A 27,666-nucleotide genomic window follows, 5' to 3' on the forward strand; every position below is an offset into this window, starting at 1 on the left:
TCACCATATAGCAGAGGCTGGCCTGGAACTCGGTATACAATTCTGCTCCTGGTCTCCCCAGATGCTGGGATTATAGGCATGAGTCACAAGAAGCCTAGGGTTCCCAGGTTCCCCCAAAGCGGCTCCCATTTGCCAACTACTCCCAACTCCGGCTTCCTGCTGTTTCTACACAACACTCACTTGGACCAGCTTGCTGGGCCTCCAACTCAGACTATGAGCAGCTAAAGGGGGAGAGTTAAGGGGAAATAGTCCTAGGAGGGACAGAACACACTCCCAGAACTGCTCTCTTTTGCGGCTAGGGTGGAGAGAGAGTGCTGCGTTTTCTCCCCCAAAGAGCAAGAACATTAAATTCTCTTCAATGGGGTTCTAAGCACCAACGATGGGGCTGGCCAACTACACAGGGTTTAAGGGTTTACACTCTTGGTGAAGAAAAAACAAACAAACAAACAAATATAGGCTGGTAGAGTGATGATACTTGCTGCCTCAACATGGCTGGAAAGCGTAGATGCCACTAAATTATCCTCTGGCCTCCACGTGCCAGGCACGCACACTCCTCCCAATAATAAATAAAAATAAACAAAAGCAAGCACCCCATGCACAAGCTTATAAACCTTTGGTTGAGCGTGCTTGGAATCCCAGAACTCAGGCTGAGGAAGGAGGGTCAGGAGGTCAGCGTTATCCTCTGCTGCATAGGAATTTAAGGTTCAAGGCTAGCCCAAGATACAAACAAGTACAAGCTCAGAGCAGAAGACTCCCAAAGACCCCCCTGCAGAGGGGATTTCAGGGGCTGAGACTCTCTAGCGAGCAACTAGAGAGGTGGGGGTGGGGCAGCCAGGCAGGGGGTCAGTGGTGGGTGGAGCCGGTCGGTTTGACAGGGAGAAGGACAGCCTCACCCTCGCCAAGGAGTACTTCTGGCACACTGTGTTCCCTGGTTCTGTGGGTGGAAGCCCCAGGGAGGACAGCTGTAAAAGTTCCAAGAAGGCACTTGTCTAGGGAGTGGTGGCACGAGTCTGTCTTCCCAACACTGCAGGCTGAGGCAGGAGGATGAGAATCTAAACCTGGGCTACCTAGTACCCTATGTTAAATAAACAAACAGAGGGTGGTGGGGTGGGGGATAAAAAAAAAACACAGGGGCTGGGGAGATGGCTCTGTTGGTAAAGATTTGCCTTGCAAGCTTGGGGACCTGAGTCCAATGCCCAGAACCCACAGAGAAAAGAACTGGGCTTCCCTTCCCGTGTGCCCTTGTGGTCCCACTGCCCAGCCCAGAGATGGATGCCTGAGACCCCAGGGCCAGCCAGCTTAGCTTACAGGGTGGATGACTGTCAGTGGGAGACTGTCTCCAAAACCATGGTGGATAGCATCTGAGGAACAGTATTTAAGATTGTCCTCTGGTTGGGAGATGGTGTCTAATGCCTTTAATCCCAGGGGAGGCAGGCAGATCTCAGTGAGTTCGGAGCCAGCCTGGGTTACAGAGTGAGTTCCAGGACAGAGACTGTTACACAGAGAAACCCTGTCTTAAGAAATCAAAAAACCCCAAAAAACCCACCATACCCTATTCCTCCCTCTCCTTCCTCCCCATCTCTCCCCTCTGAAGTTTTGTCCCCCCCCCCCATTGTTCACAGCTTTTGAACTTTGGTCCTAGTTTATTTATTTATTTATTTATTTATTTATTTATTTATTTATTTATTTGCACCAGACCAAACTCTTCCTCTCACAACCAAATCCTTTCCTTTAGACTTGGATATTATCACGGGCTTATCTCCCTCAGGCTAGGCTACCAGCCTCTGAGGGAGCTGGAGGACAGCATTAGGCTGAGGGAGGACCCTGGGTGAGCAGAACCTAATGGTTGTTGAGACACACACAGGGACCACAAACTCAGGAGTGTCCCCCCACTCACCCCACACCACCAAAGAAGCTGTCCCTGGAAGGATCACGTTGCCTTACTGGACAGATGGTATTTATCTAGCTGTGGGAGGCAGGGGGCCAGCCCTCAGGCTAGGGTGGCCTATTTGGGTAATGAAGCCTGTTTTGTCCTGAGGTGGCAGCCCCTGCCACCCCACATCCCACACCCTGGCAGCTACCATTATCCTAAAGCAAATACTGGAGCTTGGAGACCAGAAAGGAGAGGAGGCCCAATGACCCATGTGCTCAAGGTAGAACAGGAAGAGAGAAACAAGGGATCAGATGGCCACCTACCCACCCCTTACCCATACCATGAGGGAGCTACTGAGAAAGCAGGCCTGATTTTGTGTGTGTGTGTATAGTTCTGAAGATGGGATCCAGGTCTTGTCCAATTCCTGGGAAAGCTCTCTGTCACCAAACCACATCTCCAGCCTCTCCTTGGGGGATTCTAGAAAGAGCCATTCACCCATTGCCAGCCTGGCTTTCTGAAAGGCTAAACCTTAGGGGTCTGTCTGAGCAAGGAGTGGAAAGATAGACCAGAGGGACTTGGATACAAGCTTGGCTTATAGACCATGAGGAAAGAAAGAAGGATGGATAAGGGTGAGAACAGAAGGTGTCCAAGACTTTTATCGTCTGCATCTTGGCCTCTTGGGTCAGCTCCCAGGTGGTGATAACTTGGCCTGTTCTCAGAGGGACCTTCAGAGTTGAAGCATTACCTATGTACAGCCACTTCTCTGTGGACCCCTAGGTTAAGGTCAAGGCTATGATTCTGTTTCTATGCTGTCTTCCTTTGACCAAATAATTCTTCCATGGCTTCCTGCTGCCTGTAGATGGTCACACATGAACTGTGGATACATGGGCACTTCCTTCTTATATCCAGGCAAACTGCCCCTCTTCTCCTAAGTCTTTTTTAAAAATAATTTTTAGAAGATTTATTTATTGTATATACGCCAGAAGAGGGCGCCAGATCTCATTACAGATGGTTGTGAGCTACCATATAGCTGGGCTTTGAACTCAGGACCTTTGGAAGAGCAGCCAGAGCTCTTAACCTCTGAGTCATCTCTCCAGCCCCTCCTAAGTCTTTCATAGACCTATCAGAGCCAATGAGACTGACAAGCAAAAAGGGGACTGGAATCCAGGCATGGTGATACACATATTAAATCTCAGCACTCAGGAGGCGGAGGCAGAGGCAGACAGATCTCCGTGAGTTCACAGCCAGCCTGGTCTACATAGTAAGTTCTAGGCCAGCCAGGGCTGCACAGTAAGAGCCTGTGAGTTCTTATGTGTCCTTTTGGGAGTGTCTCTTTTCTCATTAGAAGTGGCTATTTGGGGGCTACAGAGATGGCTTGGTTGGTTAGGAGGACTCGCTGCTTTTGCAGAGGACCCAGGTTTGGGTCCCAGAACCCACATGGCAGCTCATAGTCATCTGTAACTCCAGTTCCAGGGAATCTGATGCCCTGTTCTGGCCCTTATGGGCACCAGGCATGCGTGTTGCACATGTAGACACTCATACACGCAACATAAAAACAAAGAAAACTTTTATTTTTTTAAAAAAGGTGTAAGAAATGGGTATGAGAAGCTGGGCATGGTGGTACACACCTGTAATCCAGCTCTCTGAAGGCAGAGGCAGGCGGATCGGGAAGACCAGGTAAGATCCTCTCTGAAAGGCTAAAGTAGGGAGAGAAGTGAGAGCCCTTCATGTTGGTACATACATACATTGCAAACTTGAGGATGCTGAGGGCTGAGGCAGAAGGATTTCTTAGGCTTTTGTTTTACTTATTTTTTTCTTTTTTTAAAGATTTATTCATTATGTATACAGTCTTCTGTCTGCATGTATGTCTGAAGGCCACAAGAGGGAGCAAGATCTCATTACAGATGGTTGTGAACCACCATGTGGTTGCTGGGAATTGAACTCAGGACTTCTGGAAGAGCAGCCAGTGTTCTTAACCTCTGAGCCATCTCTCCAGCCCTGATTTCTTGGGTTTTTAGAGGCTTTGTATTAGCATATATTAGTTACACAACAGCACATTTCATTATGGTATTTTTATACATGTGTGTAATGTATTTGGGTTACACTCTCTTGTCCTCTCCCTTTCTTAGTTCCCTTCTACTTCCATCTCTTAATATTATTTTTTTTATGGTGGGATGGGGGAGGGAGGTTCCCCTGTGTATCCCTGGCTGTCCTGCCACTCTGTAGACCAGGCTAGCCTGGAACTCAGAGATTACCTGCCTCTGCCTCCCAAGTGCTAGGATTAAAGGCGTGTAGCACCACTGCCTGGCATCATATTTTACAATTTTAAATAACTTTTATTTATTTTGTGTGTTTTCTGGGGGTGGGTGAGAATACCTTGGTGTGGTGGTCAGAGGACACCTTCTGGAAATCTGTTCTATAGCCTTTCACCATGTGGATCATGGGGATCAAATTCAGGTCATCAGGCTTGGCAACAAGCACGCTTACTTGCTGAGCCATATAGCTGGCCCTGATACCTGCTTTTGTTGTTGTTATGTAGTGAGTTTAGGGTTGCTATAGGTTCATATTTATAGGAGCATGGCCACCCTACCGTTATCTTTACTGCTGTAGAAACCTTCTTACACTACTAACTGCTTATAGATCCTCACTGAGGGGTGTGACCTCAGGGAGGCATGGGGCCTTTAGGGTCTCTATGGCCATGAGGCAACATGATTTCAAATTTCATTTGATGGCTTAGTAGTTAAGAGCACTGGCTGTTCTTCCAGAGGACCTGGGTTCAAATCTCAGAACCCACATGGCAGCTCGCAACTGTTCCCAATTGCTGTTTTAGGTGATCTGACACACAGGCAAAACACCAATGTACATAAAATAAAATTAAATCTTAAAAAAAAAGGGGGACTCTTTTTCCTTCTACACACACACACACACACACACACACACACACACAAACACCACACACAAACACCACACACACACACACAAACACCACACACACACAGGGATGTGAAAACTCTTCCCCTTGAGACCAATGGACAGTGTTACTCTGAAAACCATTGGTAAGAAGTACCTGCCTTTGGGTGGAAGGAGATAACCAATAGACATAGGGTGGGGTCTGGATGGCTATTTGTAAGGTTTGATTTCAGGGTAGTAATTTCAGGCATGTTAGATAATAGACAGGATTTGGGGATTCCGGGGGAATTCCAGCCATAGATGGAAGACTACTGTAGAAATGCCTCCATCAGGGCAGCAGAGATGGCTCAGAGGTTAAGAGCAACCACAGTCATCTGTAATGAAATCCGATGCCCTCTTCTGGCACTCAGGCATACTGCAGACAGAATACTGTACATAATAAGTAAACAAATCTTTAAAAAAATGCCTCCGTCTTCTCTCTCCCTGCCCGACCCTGATATTTTCCCCTCTCACCCTCTCCAACAGTGGCAAGCTGGTTTCTCCCAAGTGGAAGAACTTCAAAGGCCTCAAATTGCTGTGCCGGGACAAAATCCGCCTCAACAACGCCATCTGGAGGGCCTGGTACATTCAGTGTGAGTGGGTGCCGTGGGTCCCTTGGGGTTGGGAGGATTCTTTCCAGTCAGAGGACTCCATTCATAAACCCCAGAGCCAACACATGCAGAGCGCATGATGCCAGCCTGTGGGCAGAACAAGCCCTCAGTGCAAGGACTCTTGAACAGCTTCTAGCCTTCAGAGGGTCTTGAGGAATATATGTCAAAGGTCACTTTCCACTGTGAGCCAAGATGCAGCAGAGGGCACTTTGCAAGCTCTCAAGGAGGCTGCCTTGTGGGTGCCAATTCAAGACCCGTTCAGCAGCCCCTTCACCAAGTAAGCTCCTTGGGATCCTCTGGTAAAAGAAGCCCGTTAGAACTCAGGGGGACAGCACATGCCCAGAATCCCCCAGTGTGGGACTGGGGTGTGACTCAGTGGTAGAGCACCTGCCTAGGATCCCGCAGTGAGGGGCTGGGGGTACAGTATGGCTCAGTGGTAGAGTACGAGCCTATAGCCCCCAAGTGTGGGCCTGGGGAAGCCATCCAGTGGTAAAAGGTCTGTCTAGAATCCACCAGTGAGTGAGGGGCTTGGGTGTGGACCAACGGTAATATACTTACCTAGCATGTTCAAGCACCTGGGTTCCATTTCCAGTACCACAAAAAGGGTACATGTGGAGACATTTACATACACCACCAGATGGGCACACATATACTGTTGGCTCTGCAGAAATTTATCTTTTCCTTTGCTCCCTTCCTTTCCCAGCCCTCTCTTTTTTTCCCTCCCTCCCTCCCTCCTTCCCTCCCTCTCTCCGTATATCTATGCAGGTGCACATGAATATATAAAGGCAAAGGGTCGGCCTTGGCTGTTATTTTATCTCATTGCCTCAAACTAAATAGGTTAGGCTTCCTGGCCAGGGAAGTGAACCCCAGGGATCCACTGGGGTCCCAAACATGCTCCCACCTTATTTTTCTTTTTAACATACATTGAACATTGGTCCTAATGCTTCCAAAAGCTGAACTGACTTCATTCTCAGCAACCCAGCAACCCACCCCTCTCTTCCTTCTTCTTCTTCTTTTTAAAACAGGGTCTCATATAGCCCAGGTTAGATTTGATTTCAGGATGTAACCAAGGGTGATCTTGAACTCCTGATCTTCCTCCTTTCTCCTCCTCCTGAGTGCTGGAAGTACAAGGGAACACCACCATACCTGGTCCACTGTGACCTTTTGTTTTATTTCCTTTCTCTCTCCTACTCCTCTTCCTCCTTGTTATTTTAAGATTTATTTCTTAGTTATGCACAGTGTTCTACCTGCATGTCTGCCTGCAGGCCAGAAGGGGACACCAGATCTCATTACAGTGAGCCACCATGTGGGTGCTGGGAATTGAACTCAGGACCTCTGGAAGAGCAGCCAGTGCTTTTAACCTCTGAGCCATCTCGCCAGCGCCTCCCCCGCTTTTTTTGAGACAGGAATTTACTATGCATCCTTGACTGACCTGAAACTTGCTCTGTAGACCAGGTGGGCCTCAAACTCAGAAAGATGTACCTACCTCTACTCCTAAGTGCTGGCATTAAAGACATGCACCACATGTCAGGCTTTTCCAAGCTGTTTTTTAAACTATTATTTATTGGGCATATCTATGTATCAGTGTATATAGCTCAGGAGGGCTCCATGGATGTGGGGAGGCTAGGCTCATTATTAGTATGATCATAGTGGCAACATTGTAGCAATATCTTATAACAAAGCATGGTGTGATGGTACAGACCCTATCTACCCTGCAGGCTGAAGAAAGATCTCAAGTTCAAAGCCAGTCTGTGTAACTTAATGGAGCTATCTCAAAAGAAAAAGTAAAATATGAGCTGGAGATATAGCTCAGGGCCAGCCTAGAATCCCCCCAGGAAGGGGCTAAGGGTATGTATGGCTTGGCATGGAGGCCCTAGGTTCAATATTTAGCATTACAATTAATCAATCAGTCAGCCAGCCAATTAATCAGTCAATGAATAAATAAATGAATTTGAAAAATTAGGGAGCTGGAAGGCCAGGGTGGCATGGCTCCTCCCCACCATGGGGCTCTGGGGACTGGAGCGATGGATCAGTGCAGTAGTTAAGAGCACTTGTTGCTCTTGCAGAAGACCTGGTTCGGTTCCCAGCACCCACACAATGGCTCCCAAACATCTACGACTCTAGTTTCAGAGACTCTGATGCCCTTTTCTGACCTCCATAGGTACCAGGCACACATACATACACACAGGGAAAACACTCATAAACATACAATAAAATAAATAAACCTTGAAATACTTGTAAGTTTTTTGCCAAGTGGTGGTGACATACACCTTTGATCCCAGTACTCGGGAGGGCAGAGGCAGGTGCATCTCTGTGAGTTCAAGGCCATCCTCCTGGTCTACAGAGCGAGTTCCAGGACAGCTAGGTAGGGCTACACAGAGAAACCCTGTCTCAGAGAGAGGGGGAAAAAAAAGATTTTGAATTTTTAAAAAGGTGATTGTGATGATGTGGGCCTGTAATTTCATCTATTGTAGAGGCTGAGGCCGGAGGGTGACAGGTTGAGTCCAGTCTGGTTTACATACGGAGACTGTATAAAAACAAGAGGGCAGGCAAGATGGCTTGGTGGATAAAGGTGCGTTCCACTGAGGTTGATGACCTGAATTGGGTTCCCTGGACCCAAATGAAGATGAAAAGAGAGTACCAACTCCAGAAAGTTCTTTTCTGACCCCCACACATGTGCCATGGCACACATGTGCTCCTCCTTCTCGCCACACAAAATAAATAAACACTAATGTAGCTCCTCGGTGGAGACTCGAGGTTCAGTCTCCACAAAGGCCTGTGGAGGAAGCCTGGCTTCCACCCCGGCGGAAGGCGCCATCCTCATCTCACCCATTAGGGGGCGCCACAGGCCCTCCGCAGGTCTCTAACTTCACCCTGGCCACAAGCTTCCTTCCTTGTCCACTCCTCTTCCACGCTCCCAAAGCGGTTTGGTTTTGGCGCTGCCAGGGCACTTTGCACCTCTCCCTGGACAAGAGGGACTTTCTACTTTACCTTATCTGACCCAGCTTTATTTGTTTTCCTTATCTCTGCTGCCCTGAGCAGATCCCCAAGTCTTCATCCCAGCGTTGGCCCCTGCAAAGGTGCAAAGGGTTGGGTAGTGAATGGTGGAGAAGGAAAGAGCACCAACCTAGAATCCCCCACGTTGGGCGCTTGGGGTGAGACGCAATGGTAGTGCAAGTGCATGGAGGATATGATTGGTGTTAAGTAAAACATGACACAGCCCTGTGTACAGAGAACAGAGCCCCTGAGCAGGGGAGGGGACAGGCAGGGCCCAGGGCCTTCCCTCCTTACTCCTCTTTGTGATACTGGGTTGGAACCAAGGGCCTCGCATATACTAGCCAAGTGCTATTCCGCGGAGCCACACCCCAGCCCCTCACTGGGGGATTCTAGGCTTGTGCTCCACCACTGAGCCACACCCCAGCCCCTCACTGGGGGATTCTAGGCTTGTGCTCCACCACTGAGCCACACCCCAGCCCCTCACTGGGGGATTCTAGGCTTGTGCTCCACCACTGAGCCACACCCCAGCCCCTCACTGGGGGATTCTAGGCAGGTGCTCTACCACTGAGCTACATGCTACCCCAGTACTGTCTGTGATGAAGTTCCATTGAATCAATAGGCCCTGAAGAGAAATAACTGGCAGTGTAGAGCATGCGAGGAAATCACAGGAAGGACTGGAGGTTGGTGTTCCCTGTAGAATAAGACTAGAAACGAGCCTGGTGGCATTGCTGGTAATAGCACTCAAGAAGGTCAAGCAGGAGGAGCACAAGTTTGAGGCAGTCCTAGACTATATAAGGACTTCTTTCATTAACTGTCGCAGTTCGGGTTTCTATTGCTGTCAAGAGACACCATGACCACAACACTCTTTTTTTACTGTTGTTCTTTCAAGACAGGGTTTCTCAGTGAAACAGCCCTGGCTGTCCTGGAACTCACTCTGTAGACCAGGCTGGCCTCGAACTCACAGGGATCCACCTGCCTCTGCCTCTTACAAAGGAAAACATTTAGTCAGGTCTGGCTTACAGGTTCAGAGGTTAAGTCTATTATTGTCACGGCAGGTGGCATGGCGGCCTGCAGGCAGACTTGGTGCTGGAGAAGGAGTTGAGAGCTCTAAGTCGGGATCCACAGGCAGCAGAAGCAACTGTGTTCTAACTGAGCAGAGCTTGAGCACATATATGAGGTCTCAAAGCTCACCCTGGCAGAGACACACTTCCTCCTAATGTCACACCTGCTCCAACAAAGCCATGCGTCCTAATGGTGCCACTCCCTACGGGGCCATTTTCTGTCAAACCACCACATGAGTAGAATAGAAACCAAACACAATAGAAAGTAGACTATGGGTGGAACACATGGCAGAGACATGGGGCAGCCAGGTCAGGGGGAATTTGGAAACCGAAATGAGTGTGAGTAGTGTGTTTCTTGCCCTGGAGGCTGTAGGGAGCTATGGAGTGTTTTAGACCTATAGCAGCTGAGTAAGGGGCTGGAGTCGGGGAGGTCTGTGCAAAGAATGACTAAGACTAGGGGGTGAGTGCGAAAGGATGGAGAGGAGGGGACAGTGAATCCTGTCATGGATCCTGCTGCATTGTCATGATTGGTCTGTGGACTGTCAGTCTTGGAGCTGCTAAAGACTCTTTGCCCATGTTGGAATATCAGTGGGAAGAGAATTCGGGGGTCAGCAGGGAGCAGACAGGTGGCCGGAGATCAGGGAGCAAAGCTCCTGGGGCTGGTGGGGAAGGTGGGTGCTGGGCCTTCCGGAAAGACACTGAGTTTCTGGACTGAAGATGTGGCAGGTGTGACACCTGCAGAATTTGGGGCAAGAGTAGAGTGTTCATTTCTTAGAGTAATGAAGGGAAGAGGAAAATTGTGGGGAGTAGAAAAGAACCAGGAGCTGAAGCAAGCTGGAGGATAAAGAGTTTGAGGACAGTCTGGAGAGATGGCTTAGTGGTTAAGAGTACTGGCTGCTTTTCCAGAGGTCCTGAGTTCAATTCCCAGCATCTACAAGCAGTTTATAACCATCTATAATGGAATCTGGTGTGCAGATGTACAAGAAATAAATCTTTTCTTATTTTTCCTTTCCAGATTTATTTTTATATTGATGTTTTGCCTGCTTGTATGTCTATGTGAGGGTGTCAAGTCCCTTGGAACTGCAGTTACAGACAGCTGTGAACTGCCACGTGGGTGCTGAATCCCCCTCCTCTAGAAGAATAGCCAATGCTTTTAATGGCTATACCACCTCCCCAACCCCAATAAATCTCTTTTTAAAAAGAGCTTGAGAGGCTGGGCAGTGGTGTCACATGCCTTTAATCCCAGTGCTTGGGAGGCAGAGACAGGTGGATCTCAGAGTTTGAGGCCAGCCAGGATTACAGAGCAAGTTCCAGGACAGCCAGGGCTCTACAGAGAAACCCTGTCTCAACAAACAACAACAAAAAGGAGTTTGATGACAGCCTAGGCTACATAATGATTCCAGGCTATCCCAAGCTCTAATAAATAGCAAGAATCCATGTCAAAATAAAAAATACTCTACACATCCCGGTGGTGGTGGTGGCGCCTGCCTTTAGTCCCAGCACTCAGGAGGCAGAGGCAGGTAGATCTCTCTGTGAGTTCGAAACCAGCCTGGTCTATAAGAGAAGTTCCAGGACAGTCTCCAAAGCAGAGAAACCCTGCCTCAAAACCAAACCAAACCAAACAAAACAAAAAACCTTTACACAAGACCTGATGATGTATTTCCTGAGTACACTTCCATTGAGGATGGGGTGTGGCTCAGTAATAGGGTGCCTAGAATCTCCCAGTGAGAGGTGGGGTCATGATTCAGTAGTAGAGCTTGTGTAGAGAGAGAAAGAGAAGAAGAGGGCAAGAAGGAGGCTGGGAGAGAGGGAGAGGGAGGGAGGGACAGGAAGGAAGGGAGGGAGGGAAGGAGGGGGTGAGACTTGTAGTGGACAGAGTGCTTGTCTAGAAAGCAGGATTCCCTGGCTTCCCACACAGCATGGAATTGCCATGGTGGTGAACTTAGGAAGTTGAGGCAGAATGATCAAGAGCTCAAGGTCATCCTTAGCTACCCAATGAGTTTGAGACCATCAAAGGACCAGTTTCTAAAACAAAGAAAGAATGAGTGAATGAGTGAGTGAGAAGAAAGAAAAACAAATGATCTAGCAGGATTATAAAGTGTGTCACTCAACTTCCAGTCTCCTAGGGTGGAGGAGGATGAGAGGTCTGGGTGCCTCTGACTTGGCCCCCCTCTTCCCTCAGATGTGCAGCGGAGGAAGAGCCCAGTGTGTGGTTTCGTGACCCCCCTGCAGGGGTCTGAAGCAGACGAGCACCGGAAACCTGAGGTAGCTGGAGATGGGCTGCCTGTTCATCTGCTTACCCCACCAGAGGTTCCCTCCTTCGGTGGGGATCGGGTGTGAGGTGGGATATGGGGGCTCTGACCATCTAGGGCGTCACCCATCGCACTGAGCCCTGATACTTGTCCTCCCCTAGGCTGTGGTCCTGGAGGGGAATTACTGGAAGCGGCGCATCGAGGTGGTGATGCGAGAGTACCACAAGTGGAGAATCTACTACAAGAAGCGGGTCAGTGGAACTGCAGGGGCAGAGCATCCCTTTGCGGCTTAGAAGAGACCTGGAGGGGATCCCATGGCCCCACCCCAACCCATACCCTCAACCACCCCATTAAGTCCCAGCATGATGGCTCCGCAGTAGCCAAAGGGTCTCCCCAGGGCCAGCTTCTCTTCCTGGGTGGTGGGAAGGGACGGGCCTGGGAACTAGGAGCTCCAGTGGCTGTGGGTGGAGAGGGAGTGACTCAGTGAGGACGGGATTCAGTGTCCACTCTTGTGTTCCGTAGCTCCGTAAGTCCAGCAGGGAAGGGGATCTCCTGGCTCCCAAACAGGTGAGTGTTCATAAGTCTAGCCAGGAAGGGCATCATCTAGGAAGGTGAAAACTGGAGAATTGAAGTGTCTGCCTGGCTGGCCAGAACAGGATAGGGGAGAGGTAATTGGATGTGAGAGGAATGGACATGGCCTCTTCTGGGTGTAGGTGATTACTGAAATTTTCTCTTCCTGGGAAGATGCAGTTGTGAGGCAGGAGGATTACAGTGAGTTCCAGGCTAGTCTGAGTTAAATTATGAGTCCAATACCAGTGTGAGCTGCAGAGTGAGATCTTCTTGTCTTAAGAAAAGCAAGCAAATAAACAAACCAAGGGGGGGGGGAAGCAGAGCAAGCAGATGGGAGGAAGCCCAAGAGAAAGGCATTCACAGGATGGGAGTCTCAGACAGAAGAAAGCAGACAGAAAGCCAGGCTAAGGCTGAGGCAGGAGGATTGCAAATTGAAGGTCAGTTCAGGAAGTTTGAGGCGAGCTTAGAGACTGTCTTCAAGAACAACAAGAACAAAAAAGAAAAAAAAAACTAAAAAACCCTTAAAACGTGGCTTGACGATGCACACCAGCAATGCCACCATGAAGGGGGCAGTAAGATCAGGAGTTCAAGGCTATCCTCTGCTACATAGAAGTCCCAGCAGGGCTACATAAAATTCTGCCTCAAAAAAAAAAAAAAAAAAAAAAAAGTTAGACCGAGGACTGGAGAAAATGGCTCAGCAGTTAAGAGCACTGGCTGCTCTTCTAGAGGACTAGGTTCAATTCCCAGCACCCACATGGCAACTCACAACTGTCTGTAACTCCTGTTCCAGGAGATCTGGGCAAAACACTAATATACATAAAATACAAATAAAGAATTTATTTTAAAAAATTAAAGCCAGCAAGATGTGATGGTGAATGCTTTCAACCCCAGCCCTGGGGAGGCAGAAGCTATTGCTATTGGGTCTTTGTGAAGTTGAAACCCACCTGGAATAATGAATTCCAGGCCAGCTATGGCTATATAGTGAGACTCTATCTTTTTTTGTTTGTTTGTTTGTTTGTTTGTTTTTTGGGACAGGGTTTCTCTGTGTAGCCGTGACTGTCCTGGAACTGGCTCTATAGACCAGGCTGGCCTCGAACTCAAAGAGATCTGCCTGCCTCTGCCTCCCAAGTGCTGGGATAAAAGCCAAACTACCGCATAGGGAGCAGGAAGGGCCATTGTCCATCCAGATCTGCTTCCTAGAGGGAGTTGCTAGAGGCCTTTTAGACCTCGGCCTTTTAGACCATATGCCAGGCCCTCTTTTAGAGAGGCTTTCCCTCCAGAGTGGGGAACCACGTCGTCCTCAGGCAGGGCTAACATGGAGGACCAGGGCAGTGACCCCTGTGTCCTGCCAGGTGGAAGGTGGGTGGCCGCCACCAGAGCAATGGTGCGAACAGCTCTTCTCCAGTGTGGTGCCCGTGTTGCTTGGGGGCTCCGAGGAGGAGCCTGGGGGTCGCCAGCTTCTGGACCTCGACTGCTTCTTGTCCGATATATCCGACACACTCTTCACCATGACACAGCCTAGCCCCTCGTCCCTGCAGCTGCCCCCAGAAGATGGTGAGGAGAGGAAGGGGGAAGGGGGAGAGGGGCTGAGCCATCTACATTGCCTGCAGCTTCCAACCTCACCACTTTCCTTCCAGCTTATGTTGGCAACGCTGACATGATCCAGCCAGACCTGAAGCCACTGCAGCCCAGCCTGGATGACTTCATGGAGATATCAGGTGGGACAGGTCCTTCCCCAGGAGGAAGGGTAGACTGAAAGGGTCAGTGTAAGAAAAAAAAAAATCTGGGAGACTAAAAGACTTGTGTGGTGGGAGGATGAATAATGGTATCATCATCAGCTCCTCACTGGGAGATTCTAAGCAGGAGCTCTACCACTGAGCCACACCCCAGCCCCTCACTGGGAGATTCTAGGCAGGTGCTCCACCACTGAGCCACACCCCAGCCCCTCACTGGGGGATTCTAGGCAAAGGCACAACCTTAGCCCCTCACCAGGGGATTCTAGGTGGGTGCTCTACCACAGATCCCTTATTGTCTAGCATGGGAGAGTTCTTGGGTTCTAACCTGAACACTTCATAAGCCACTGTGACTGACAAGGGAATTCCAAGCATCAAATTTCTCTGGGCTTTGTTTTGTTTTTTGTTGAGACATGATTTCTCAGTGTAGCCCTGGCTGTCCTGAAACTATGTAGACCAGGCTGGCCTTGAACTCATAAAGTTTTGCCCACCTTTGCCTCCTGAGTGCTGGGATCAAAGGCATGCACCACTACATCTGGATTAGCAGCTTCAACTCCCTCAAAGCACTTTGCAAAGTGGCAAGTTTATCAGACTCCTCTCTTTCCCAAGGCTGCTGAGTTACTGATGTGTTCAGGTATTTCCAGATACCCTGTCCATGTCAGTATGAGCCCATGAGGATAAAACTTTCTGTGTCTCTCTTCTGTGTCTTTGGTTTTTCTTTTGAGACAGGGTGTCTTCATTAGGGTTTTATTGCTGTAAAGAGACACCATGGCAAAGGAAAACATTTCATTGAGGCTGACTCACAGGTCAGAGGTTTAGTCCATTATCCTCATGATGGGACGTGGCGGCATGCAGGCAGACATGGCGCTGGAGAGGTAGCTAAGAGTCCTACATCTTGATCCACAGGCAGTAGGAAGAGACAGTGTCACCAGGCCTGGCTTAAACTTCTGAAACCTCAAAGCCCTCCCCCATTGACACACTTCCTCTAACAAGACCACACCTCCTCCAGCAGGGTCAGTTCCCTATGAGCCCATTGGGGCCATTTTCATTCAAGCCACCGTACAAGGTGCCATCCTAGTTTTCTTTCTGTTGCTTTAGCTCTGACAAAAAGCATGGTAGGGAAGGAAAGGGTTTGTCCCCCCTTCCAGGCTACAGTCCATCGCTGAGGGAAGTCAGGGCAGGGACTCCAGCAGGAACCATGGAGGACCAGGACTGCTACTTGCTTAGTGTCCTCGTTGGGATTACTATTGCTGTGATGAAACACCATGGCCAACAGCAACTTGGGGAGGAAAAGAGTTCATTTGGTTTACACTTCTGCATCATCAGGACAGGAACCTGGAGGCAGGAGCTGATTCAGAGGCCATGGAAGGGTTGATGCTCCTTGCTTGTTCTTCATGGTTTGCTAAACGTGTTTGCTCATAGAAACTTGGGTCACCTGCCTGGGGTGGCTCCACCCACGGTGGGCTGGGCCCTCCATCCATCACTACCCTACAGGCTTGCCTACAGCCTGATCTTATGGAGGCATTTACTCAATTGAGACTCTCTCCTCTACTTCATGTCAAGTAAATAATTAACAGTCAAGACAAAGGCCAGTCTGATCTAAGCAGTCCCTCAATTATGTTCCCTTCTCAGGTTACTCTAGGAAATCATCAAGTTGACAGTTAAAGTTAAGTAGGATACGGGTCTTATATTGTCCAGGCTGGTCTCACACTTGCTGTATAGCCAAGGCTTCCCTGAACTCTGATCCTCCTGCCTCAACCTCCCATACTGGCATTAGAGGACTGGCATTAGAAGTGTGTGTATTTATTACCATGCAAGGAATGTTCGCTCTTTTGCTTTCTCCCTCTTTTTTTCCCTCTCTCTCTCTTCATGTCCTCCCACCCCCATCACTTACATAAGTTAGAATTTCACTGTGTAGCCCAGGCTGGCCTTGAACTCATGATCCTCTGTTTCAGTCTCCTGAGTGCCTGGATTCTAGGTATGAGTCACAATACCTGGAACAACTTGCTTCCTATTTCCCCCTGGGGTCTTCCTTCCCCACAGTGAATGTATTTCTTTCTTTCTTTTTTATTGTTTTTGTTTGTTTGTTCAGGATGGGATTATTCTGTGTATTCTTGGCTGTCTTGGAATTTGTTCTGTAGACCAGGCTGGCCTCAAACTCAGAGATCCTCCTGCCTCTTCCTCCTGAGTGCTGGCATTACAGGCGTGCACCACCGCTGCCTGGCTGTGCGTGTGCACGTCTTGCTCACTGCTCCTCACAGACATGCATTTAGGGGCCTTGCTATGCTAGGGGTCAGCGGGGGGTCAGGAGGATATCAGGGTTGAGCCTGCCTCACCCAAACTTGAGGAGCCAAGTCTGAGAGGGAAGCTTCATTTGGTGACATGCCCCCTTCCCAGCTCCTTCCCTACAGGGTCCAGGACCTGTCATTTAAGAGGAGAAGCCTATGGGGTGGGTACTAGAGAATGAGGAACCACCCCTATCGACACCCCCGCCTTAGCCCTGGGAGGGTGGGGTCTGCCAGGGGCAGAAGTGTTGATGGCAGTGTCCAGGAAGCAGACCTGCCCCCAAGGACAGCAGCTCCATCTTGTCCCACAGACCGCTAGCACAGGTAGGAGCTCAGCTGTGCCCACCCGGGCTCTGGGCAAAATGCAAATGTTGGAGTGTGCAGTAACTTTTCAATCAAAGCCAGGTGGAAGCTGACTGGGGGCAAGCATGGCCCTCTTGGAGCAGGTGGTTACAATGACCCTCTGGAGCTGGCCATGCTCGGGGAAAGCCTTGAGCCACCAGGGTTTCCATTCTGTCCTTGTTCTGGAAACCTCTTGAAGGTACACAGTTCTCCAGAGGCAGGGGGCTGAGGAAGGGCAGGTGTAGGGACAGAGAGTATGGCTCGTTAGTGTGGGGACAGGGGCTTGATGGGAGCTCTCTGGAGAGTCTGGATGGGAGACTGCTGGGAACAGGCGTGAACAACTCAAGGGTAGACAGCTGCTATGGCATGATGGGTTTGCCACGGGACTATGCTTTAATTTTGTGCTTCACGTGGCCTTCTGAAACAAGGTCCATGGTCGTTGGGGGACAGGGGTGCGACTCTGCTGACCACTTTCTGATCCCTCTCCAGATCCCTTTGTAAGTGGGGCACAGGACAGGCTAAAACTACTTTTGATACTGGAAGAGATGTGGGCATGGCAGGTGTGTCATCAGTCACAGACTAGGGACAGACATCCAGGGAGGTAGACAGGTACTTCATGCATACTATACTCAGAACCTGTTTGGTCTTTCTGGCCAGGCAGGATCACCTAAGACAAACATGCACACATATACACACATGACATGCACAAGACATATGCACATATATTCATACCCATGCATCATCACACACATAGGTGCTTATGCACACCCATGCACACAATACATATATACAAAATTACCACACTCATACATGCTCATACACATGGACATACATAAGCATACACACATGGACACACGGCAACATATATACATATGCCAAATACATGCTTACACATACAGAGGCCTGCTTGTATATATACATGTATACACACACACACACATATATATATATATATACACACACACACACACACACACACGTTATACTCCCACATATACTCTCAATATGAGTATGTACACAAATACACATAGCACATAGACATATTTAGACAAATATACATACAACATAGATAGACACATACCACATAGGCATACACACATGCACACCCTGACCCTATGACCTTCTCTAACTCACTCCAGAGTACCTTATGTCAGAAGGTCTGACCAGCTCTCCTGGCTTGAGGTTCTGGAGGAAAAGTGGGGGGCCGCAGCCCACCAAACCCTGTGGGGAACTACCATGGTGGGGTCTCCTCTGACTGGCCCAGGAGGCCTTGAGCATAGAATACATGCTGGTCAGGGTCAGAGAAAGGTGCCCGGAAGGGAGAGGGTAGGCGGGTGTCGCCCCAGCCCGGGATGTGGTTAGGCCATGAGCAGCCTGCTTCCCAAAACCAGAATAGCCCAGAACTTACACAACCCACACCCCTAAACAATCTGGCTGCCTTGCCTGCCTCTTTTATAAGCTTCTCAGGCTTCCTGGCTGCCTATCACTCACACCGCAATTCTGAGCCCACTCTATGTCCCCCAAACGTCAGCCTAGGCTCTGCTCTTACAGCCTCAACTTACTGATCTGTCAGCAAGTCTAACCTATGCCTGACCCACTGACCTCATGAACCTGTTCACCCTTGGTTCATCCCTGACTCAGGCAACTCCCCTGAACCCCACCTTTTTCCTTTTTTTCCTTCCCAGAACCTCTCTGTGACCCCTTCCTTCAAGCCAACAATGCTTTAAAAAAAAAAAAAAAAAAAAAAAAGGAGCAGAGGCAGGGAAGGAAGTGAGCCAAGAGTGGGGTTCCATGGGCAGGCAGCTTCCTGGGGTCCCTGCTCACTCACTCTCAGACCCCACCATCTCTCCCAGGACCATCTTACCCATCTCTAATGCAGCTTCCCCCGGTGTGACAGAAACCACTTCAGTCTCACAGAAGCCTTCCACCTACCTCCCGTTCCCTATCCCACTTCTGCCTAGCTCGAGGACCATATCAAAAGGCCTATCTTGAGTCCTTAATGTAATTTGCTTCCCTGTGTGTTGCAATTACAGATTTCTTCACCAACTACCGCCCCCCGCAGACGCCCATATCTTCAAACTTCCTGGAGCCCCCCAGCTTTGGCCCCATGGCTGACTCCCTCTTCAGCAGTGGGATCCTGGGCCCAGAAATGCCATCTCCAGCCTCCTCTTCCTCCTCCTCGGGGATGACCCCTCTCTCAGGGACTACCCGCCTACAGGTGAGCGCATCCTGTTCTGCGAAGCCTGGGGCCAGGTGGTAGCTAGACACTTTCTGGGCCAACCAGAAAGAGATCTTGGGAGAACAAGACCAGCAGAGAAGAGGATCCTACAAATATAACTAAGTGAATTGAATGAGACAGAAGTGGAGGAAGGCAGAGGGCATAAGAACCACAGAATAACCCAGGTGTGTGCGTGGCGGAGGTGGGGGGGGTTGTTTGGTCAGTCTCAGGGCCCTGGATGACCTCAAACTCACAGAGATCAGCCTGCCTTGCCTGTTGGGTGCAGGGATTAAAAGCATGTGCCACCACGCCCACCCAGCATTTTGGGTCTTAGTGAATGGGTTGGCGAAGGGCAAGCCAGATGGGACAGGAAGTGTGCGTGCGTGAAAGCAGGATGAGTGTGTGTGTGTTTAGGCAACTGTAAATTGTCATCTTGTTTCAAGAACTCCTGTACCTGGTTCAGAAGTCATTCCCCTGCTGTTGTTAGGTATCTGTTCCAGTTTCATTTCTGTTGCTGTGCTAAAATACCCTGAGTAAAAGCAAGTTAGGGAGAGAAAAGGGGTTTCTCTCAGCTAGCAGCCCCAGGTTATAGTCCATCAGTGTGGAGAAGTTGAGGTAGGAGCTTCAGCCACCCCACATCTACAATCAAGAACAGAGGAAAATGATTGCACGTATGCTCGGCTGCTTACATTCAGCTCCGTTTCTTTACTCTGGCACAGTTCAGGATCCCCTGCCTAGGGAATGGTGCCACCCACAGTGGGCTGGGTCTTTCCATATCATGGAATCCCCAATAGACATGCCCACAGGCCAATCCAATGTCAGCAGCCTTTCACTGAGACTCTTCCCAAGTGGTCCTAGGTTGTATTGTGTTGACCTAACCACCACAGTGTCCTTTTCTGCTATCACAGAACTTTTCACGTGCTTTTGCAGTTGATTGTGAGAGGTCTCTTTCCTCCTCTGGGCTTGGAGGGGCTGTTTTGGCCACCAGTGCATTCTCTGTACCTAGTGGTTTCCACACACAGTGTCATCCAATAAATGGTTGCCCGGTGAGTGAATGAATGAGAGCCCAGACAGACATATGCAGCAGTAAATGCAAAGATCATTGTAGACAGTGGTGCCTGCACGTGTGGGTAAGTGAATGTAAAGTAAAATGGTCTGGTGAGTAGTGGGGCTGATGAGTGGATTCCTACATAAATAGTTTGGTAGATTGATTGAATGAACTAGAGAGTGCATGGGCTGGTGCCGCATGGCTTTGTGAATGGACGAATGACTTGTTATATTAGTGGTTGGTGAATGTACAGATGTCAGATGACTATACAAATGGAGTATGGATGGCTTGATGGGAGAATAGAGAGTTCAGATGGTTGGATCTGTTGGTAAATGGCTGACTACCTGTGGGCTAGAGCAGTAGCCGGTCTTTCATCACTGCTACGCCTGGGAAAACAACCTCAGGAAACACTTGTTTTGCTTATGGTTCCAGAGGCTTGAGTCTATCATGGGGGGAAGAGGTGAAACGGAGCAGAGAAGCTAGGAAACAAAGACAGAGAGGTGGGTGCTGGGGAGGAAGAATGCCTTCACTAGGTGACTTCAGCCCCCACCTGCCTTATTCCATCTGGGCTCCCAGACTATGAACTTACATTCATGGTGTGTGGTGTCTTGTCCCCCGATCTCATACCTTGCATATTAGTTACTTTGTCCCAAAGCAGCTTAAGGAAAGATTTCTTTCTCTGTGGCTTTGGAGGCTGTCCTGGAACTAGCTCTGGTAGACCAGGCTGGTCTCGAACTCACAGAGATCCACCTGCCTCTGCCTCAGCCTGCCTCTGCCTCCCAAGTGCTGGGATTAAAGGTGTGTGCCATCAATGCCCAGCACAAAAGGTTTCTTTTGAATCACGATGAGAAGGCGTGACAGCGGCAGGAAGAGGCAGCTGGTTGCACTGTGTCAGGGAGCAGAGAGGAGAACGCTGATGCTGAGCCAGCATGCTTATTTCTATCTGATGGTGTGTGTGTGTGTGTGTGTGTGTGTGTGTGTGTGTGTGTGTGTGTGTGTGTGTACAGGCATGATGTACAGGGAAGCAGTTCTCTCCTTGTACCATTACCATGTGGTCCCAGGGACTCAAGGCTTGGTGGTAAGTCTTTTACCAGTCCCCCTTACTTACTCCTTTTCATTTATTTTGTGCGTGTTCACAAGTGAGTGTGTGTGGGGGGTGCCCATGTGGAGGTCAGAGAATAACTTTCAGGAGTTGGTTCTCTCCTTCCTTCATGTGAGTTCCTGGGGTCAAACCCAACTCATCAAGCTTGGAGGCAAGTGCTTTAAGTTTCTGGGCCATCGTGCTGGCCCATTCTTTTTTTACCCAGTCTGGGATCCCACCCCCATGGAATGGTTCTGCCCACACCCAGGCTGAGTCTTCTTTCTCAATGGACCCTCTCTGGAAACATACTCAGACACATACCTAAGAGGTGTGTTTCACTAATGCACTACCCATGTCTTTTTTGGGGGTAAAGGGGAGGTTGAGACAAGGTTTCTCTTTGTAACAGTCCTGGCTGTCCTGGAACTTGTGTTGTAGACCAGACTGGCCTCCAACTCACTGAGCTTTGTCTGCCTCTGCCTCCCAAGGGCAGGGATTAAAGTCATGTGCCACCACCTGTCGTACTACCCATATCTTAATTGAATCAAGTTGGCCATGGAATTTAGTCAGCACACCCCCACCCCTAGTTTATTCACTCTGGAAATGCCCTCAGTAAAGCACCAGTGTACCTACCTCACCTCTAGGTAACCCTTAGTTCTATCAATCCAGCTTAGCCATCACGTCTGGGGTTGAAATAGAGAGATGGGTGAGTTCATAGGTGAGAGAATAAATAGGTAAATGGATGCAAAAGATGAATGGAATGGACAGGTGGGTGGATGGATAATATATTAGACTAATGGGCAAGTTAGTGGGAGTGGACAGGTAGACTGATGGTTGGATGGATGGATGGTGGAATCTATGGATAGATGAGCAAATAATGAACAAATAAGAGGATTGGTGAGTGAGTTAATGTTTTGATGGATGAAGGGTAGATAAATGGAAGGATAGACTGGTGAAATATTAGTGGATAGATGGATAGATAAATGAAGACTAGATTAATAGCTATATTGGGTAAATTATTTGGTGGGTGAATGGATCACAAATCAATAAGACTGATGCGCCATGTCTAATTTGTGCATAAAGTTTATAGTAGGTTACAGTTGTGCATTAGATTATAATTTCCAGGGTGTACATGTATGCCTGAGTGTATACATGTGTGTGCATGTCTATGGATCAGTTCTCCTCTGTCCAGTGCGTAGCGAGGACAGAGCTTCCTGGTGGATGCAGGCAGGTCCCTCCCCTGCTCTCTCATCATCTCTTCACCCCTGCTCCTCACCTAGGTTCGGAACAGCTGCCCTGGACCCTTGGACCCCAGTTCCTTTCTGAGCTCTGACTTCCTTCTTCCTGAAGACCCAAAGACCAAGATCCCACCTGCTCCTGTGCCAACTCCTCTCCTTCCATATCCTACCCCTGTCAAGGCACAGGGCTTAGAGCCCTGCACCCCAGCTCCCTTCCCTACAATGGCTCCACCTCCCACTTTGTTGCCGGAAGAGCCCTTCTTCGCTGCCAGGCTCCCCTTCACCACAGTCCCGCCTGCTCCAGGAGTGCCTACACTTCCTACCCCCACCACCTTTGTTCCCGCCCCACAGCCTGGCCCTGGCGCTGCCCCTTTCCCTGTAGACCATCTGCCCCATGGGTACCCAGAACCTGTCTTTAGGCCTCACTTCACCATGCCTCAGGATATGCAGCCCAGATGCAAGCCCTCCACCCCGTCCCCTGGTGGACGGAAAGCCAGTCCCCCAACCTTGGCCCCTACCACTGCCAGCCCCACTGCCAGAGACAACAACCCCTGCCTTACACAGCTTCTCAGAGCAGGTGAGATGGGGGAGGCAAGTGGACAAGTAGCTGGGAGGGATCCACTCTGAAAGGAATAGGCAGGCTACTAGGGCAGAAGGCTTGGGTTTTAGGGTGGGGCCTGGGGGTCAGAGAGAGGGTGGGATGACATTAGGGACGTGAGCTATATCGGATAGGGGTGTGTGGGCGCCTGGGGAACAAGAAGGAGTCTTAATTGGTGATGGACTTGATTGGGCCAGTCTAGTGGCCCTCATAGTCCTGCCTGTACCCAGCCAAGCCTGAGCAAGCATTGGAACCTCCGACTGTGCCCAGCACCCTCCTCCGGCCCCCAGAGTCCCCGGTAAGATGGTGGGCACTGGGATGTAAGGGTCAGTTTAGGGCCTTTACCTCCCCTCCCCCCAACTCTCCAACTCTCTGCCCTTCTCCATCCCAGCAGGATACGGTCTCTGAACTCCTCCGTTCCCGTGCCCTCTTTCCCCCAATCCTGGCCCCTACACCACCTCAGCCACCTCCAGGCCCAGCCACATTGGCCCCTCCCAGGTCTCTGATCATCCCCAAAGCAGAGCGGCTGTCACCCCCAGCACCCAGCGGTAAATAGGGGCTAGAGGGATTGTGGATCTTAGAGGAATTGGGAGAGGAAAGATGAAAGGGTTGTGATTGGGGTCAGGATGACAGGGATCGGGCAAGGGGACCTTCTCCCTTGTGTTGGTCTGTCTGTGGGTCTGTCCCTGCCACAGGCAGTGAGCGTCGATTATCAGGGGATCTCAACTCCATACCACCCCCGGGGGCACTGAGTGTCCACCTGTCTCCCCCTCAACCTATCCTAAGCCGGGGTCGTGTAGACAACAACAAGGTATGTTCTGTCTCCTGACCCCCAAGAAGCAACTGCTACCAACCTTACCCCAGCTTTCCTTAGACTCATCTCACTTTCTGCTTTCCAAGATGGAGAACCGACGCATCACACACATCTCCGCGGAGCAGAAGAGGCGTTTCAATATTAAGCTAGGATTTGACACCCTTCATGGACTTGTGAGCACACTCAGTGCTCAGCCCAGCCTCAAGGTGAGCCCCCAGCCAGAGATGCACACTCCCTTAGAGTCATGGAGCCCCTCCTTGGACCAACACCCAACACCAGATCCCAGGGCCTGCCAGCACAGAGGCCCACACTGGTGGCGCTCGCAGGTGAGCAAAGCAACAACGCTGCAGAAGACTGCCGAGTATATCCTGATGCTGCAGCAGGAACGGGCAGCCATGCAGGAGGAGGCACAGCAGCTGCGGGATGAGATAGAGGAACTCAATGCTGCCATCAAGTAAGCAGAGTGAAACTCAGTACTGCGACTGCCTGGAATTTTGCAGTGAGAGGCTGGGGGCGTGGCTCAGAGATAAAGTACTTTCCTAAAAAAAAAATCTACCGGTACAGGGTTGGGTGTGTGGCAGCTCAGTGGTGGACCAAACTGCCTAGAATCCTCCTGTGAGGGATGAGATGTGGTTTGTGGTAGGGTACTGGCATAGCATATACAAGAACTAGATTCCATCTCCAGCACCTTAAAAAACAACAAGGCTGGTAGTAATGGTGTATGTCTTTAATCTCAGCACTCTGAGTTCAAGGCCAGCCTGGTCTACAAAGTGAGTTCCAGGACAGCCAAGGCTACACAGAGAAACCCTGACTCTTTCCATCCATAGCTTGTGCCAGCAGCAGCTACCAGCCACTGGGGTGCCCATCACACATCAGCGCTTTGACCAGATGCGGGACATGTTTGATGACTATGTCCGGACCCGCACATTGCACAACTGGAAGTTCTGGGTAGTATCCTTACTTGGGCTGATGGCCTGAGGGTAGTGATGGCTGCTGTTGCTACAGACAGAACAGGTTGTGTATTGTACCACAGGCTGAGCTGTAGGACCCCAGGGAATAGGCTTTGGTTCTACCTTCTGTTGTCAGGGCCTAGGGTTTCAAGAATGTATGTCAACTAGAACCTGGAACTGAGAAGGAGGGAGAGCAGGGACAGGTGGCTGGGAGAGGTCCCTGAAGGCAGTCTGGAAGTATCTAAAGTCCAAGTCATGTGAGGCCTAGAAAAGGCAGAGCAGCCACTCTCCCCGGATCTAGTGTTGTGTTTGATTGCCCATACAGAGACTGAACCGGAGCTCTGTCCCAACCCTCTTTTACCTTTTTGAGACCAATTTCACTGAGTTGGCCAGAGTAGCCTTGAATTTGTGATCCTCCTGCCTCAGCCTCTGAATAGCTGGCCACCAGGCCAGTATTTAAGTGACTGAGCCTAGAGATGTGGGATGGACTAATTCAGACTGAGGGCCCTGGAGGGACTAAGGGGAGGGACTGAGAGAGAGATGAATGAACAACCTTTATCAGGGAGGGATTGGAGCAGAGTGTCTCTCCATAGGGGTCATGGTTAGACAGTGACAGGTTTTTCTTGGCACTGGCTTGGATCAGGTATTGTAGCTGTATGAGATGATGGGCTGCTGTCTGGACCACTGATGTGTTCCTTGACTCTAAACCCAGTTCAGCATCCTCATCCGGCCTTTGTTTGAGTCCTTCAATGGGATGGTGTCTACCGCAAGCTTACATAGCCTCCGCCAGACCTCACTGGCTTGGTTGGACCAGTACTGTTCCCTGCCTGCTCTCCGGCCAAGTATGTGAGCCACCTTCTTGCCCAGAAATGTGTGAGGCCTTGCAGAACACCTGCCTAGAATCCTCCAGTGAGGGGCTGGGGTGTGGCTCAGTGGTAGAGCACCTGTCTAGAATCCCCCAGTGAGGATTTGGGGTGTGGCTCAGTGGTTGATCACCAGCCTAAAATTCCCCAGTGAGGGCCTGGGGGTGTGACTCAGCAGAAGATCACTTTCATCATGCACAAGACCCTGAGTTCAATTTCCAGTAACACATACAGATACTTGCGGGCCTTCAGAACAGAGAGTTCAAACCCAGCCTGCTTAGTCCCCAAGTCTAGTTTGTCTTGAATACAGCCTAGGGTTTGAGGTCATTCTACCGTATCACACCCTGAATGGTCCTTTAGTCTCTAAACCACCTAAAGAAAGAGGTCCTGGGAAGGGCCACCTATTTAGCTAACTACTATCTCTCCCAAGTTCTTGACTTCATCCCTAACTTTAAAGGCATCTTACCCTCTTCTTCCAGCTGTCCTGAATTCCCTTCGCCAGCTCAGCACATCCACCAGCATCCTGACCGACCCAAGTCGTGTGCCTGAGCAAGCGACAAGGGCAGTCACAGAGGGCACCCTGGGCAGACCATTTTAAACCTGGTGAAGGCTCCCAAGCTCCAGGGACAACTCGTGGGCACTCCCCTCTTGATCCTTGGTTGGCCCTTCCCCTGAGTGAAACAGACTCCAGGTTTTACACTGGCCATCTCCTGTGGACGGAGGAGAACCTGGTTCCCATCCCTGCACTGCACTAATGCTGTGATCCCCGGTGACTCATACTCCATCTTTGGACCTCCATTTAATAACAGAGGACCCCAAAGGCATTAGCAACTGTAACACTGGGGGCCTAAGCAGGCCATTCAAGGAGCTCTGAGGAGAGGTGAGGTCAAGCGTTTCCTTATGACTACCTGCTTTGGACAAAGGGCACTACCCTTAGCTGCTCAGAAGGGAGGTGGAACAGGAGATCTCTCTTTGCCCCTGCACTGGCGACATGGGGAGCTGCAGGGTGACTTCCTGGGTGACCACTGAAGTCTGATGCCAGGAGAGATCAGGACAAGGGGCAACGGGGGGGGGGGGGGAGGGGAGGTGAGGCTGGGGGGGCAGGGCAGACATCTTGCATATATGTAGATGTGTGTGTGCATATGTGGATTTTATAAAAATATTCTTGAACAATAAAAGCAAAAATGTTTGCAAGGGTGTTGGTGTGATGGCAGCATGTCACTGTGGAACACAGAGAGCTGGTAGCAGCAAAAGGTGTCTTTATATGAGACCCTGTGGGTCATAAGACAACGTTTGTGTGCTTTTACATTTGCTTGTGTGCAGAGGCACTCAACTTTGCTTGTGCATGGAGGCCAGAGGCTGATTTGGGGATCTTCCCCATTGCTCTCCTTCTTTTTAAAATGTTTCAAAATGTGTTTTAGGATTGGGCATAGTGATGCACACCTTTATTCCCAGCACTTGATAGGCAAAGGCAGGTGGATTTTTATGAGTGAGACCAGCCTAGTTTATATAGTGAGTTCCAGGTCAGCCAGTGAAACCTAGTCTCCTTACACACACACACACACACACACACACACGCAGTTACATATATGTATTATTTTTCTCAGTTTTTTGGTACAGGGTTTCTCTGTGTTAACAGCCCTATCTGTCCTGGAATGAGCTCTATATACTAGGCTGGCTTCAAACTTTCTGCCTCCTGAGTGCTAGGATTAAAAGCATGTGTTACATTGCCCAGTCGTTTGTTTGTTTGTTTTTTGAGACAGGGTCTCTCTATAGTCTTGGATGTTCTGGGACTTGCTATGTAGACCAGGCTGGTTTCGACCTCATAAAAATCCTCCTGCCTCTGCCCAAAAATATTTTAAATTACATTTATTTATGTGTGCACACACACACATTCCTTCCATCATGCAGGTTAGGGGAGTAAACAACTCAGGTCATCAACACTGGCAGCAAGTGCCTTTGCTAGCCAAGCCGTCTCACCAGCCTCTGCCTTATTCTTTGAGACAGAATCCTTCACTGAACTCTCCATTTTGGCTTGGCCAGGGGTAGGAGGGGCAATAAGCCCCTGAGATCTACCTGTCTCTGCCACCCTAGCAATGGGGTTGCCCCTGCTGGATTTTGCATGGGTTCTGCGGCTCTGAACTCAGGTCCCATGTTTATACACTAAGCACTGTGCCTACAAAGCC

The 27,666-nt window shown here is 49.9% G+C and overlaps 1 protein-coding gene across 9 annotated transcripts in view; it reads left to right on the top strand.

Moving 5' to 3' along the window:
- The window catches only part of Mlxipl (MLX interacting protein like), a 44,480-nt gene extending 17,940 nt beyond the window's left edge, over positions 1-26,540 (top strand). For 2 of the 9 annotated variants that reach the window (XM_051204819.1, XM_051204812.1), the window contains exons 2-16: positions 5,309-5,415; positions 11,674-11,756; positions 11,905-11,994; positions 12,266-12,310; positions 13,666-13,867; positions 13,951-14,031; positions 18,707-18,891; positions 22,298-22,832; positions 23,084-23,151; positions 23,245-23,401; positions 23,549-23,664; positions 23,754-24,121; positions 24,495-24,618; positions 25,330-25,459; positions 25,960-26,540. In XM_051204819.1, the coding sequence (XP_051060776.1) occupies positions 11,953-11,994; positions 12,266-12,310; positions 13,666-13,867; positions 13,951-14,031; positions 18,707-18,891; positions 22,298-22,832; positions 23,084-23,151; positions 23,245-23,401; positions 23,549-23,664; positions 23,754-24,121; positions 24,495-24,618; positions 25,330-25,459; positions 25,960-26,078 (2,172 nt within the window). In that variant the 5' untranslated portion in view covers positions 5,309-5,415; positions 11,674-11,756; positions 11,905-11,952 and the 3' untranslated portion in view covers positions 26,079-26,540. Of the gene's footprint in view, positions 1-5,308; positions 5,416-11,609; positions 11,757-11,904; positions 11,995-12,265; positions 12,311-13,665; positions 13,868-13,950; positions 14,032-18,706; positions 18,892-22,297; positions 22,833-23,083; positions 23,152-23,244; positions 23,402-23,548; positions 23,665-23,749; positions 24,122-24,494; positions 24,619-25,329; positions 25,460-25,959 lie in introns of all 9 variants that reach the window. The other 7 variants (XM_051204817.1, XM_051204815.1, XM_051204816.1 and 4 more) reach the window with 7 other exon arrangements.
- The last annotated feature ends 1,126 nt before the right edge of the window (positions 26,541-27,666 follow it).

This window comes from Phodopus roborovskii, unplaced genomic scaffold, assembly GCF_943737965.1.
Source record: "Phodopus roborovskii unplaced genomic scaffold, PHOROB, whole genome shotgun sequence".
Classification (NCBI taxonomy): Eukaryota; Metazoa; Chordata; class Mammalia; order Rodentia; family Cricetidae; genus Phodopus; species Phodopus roborovskii.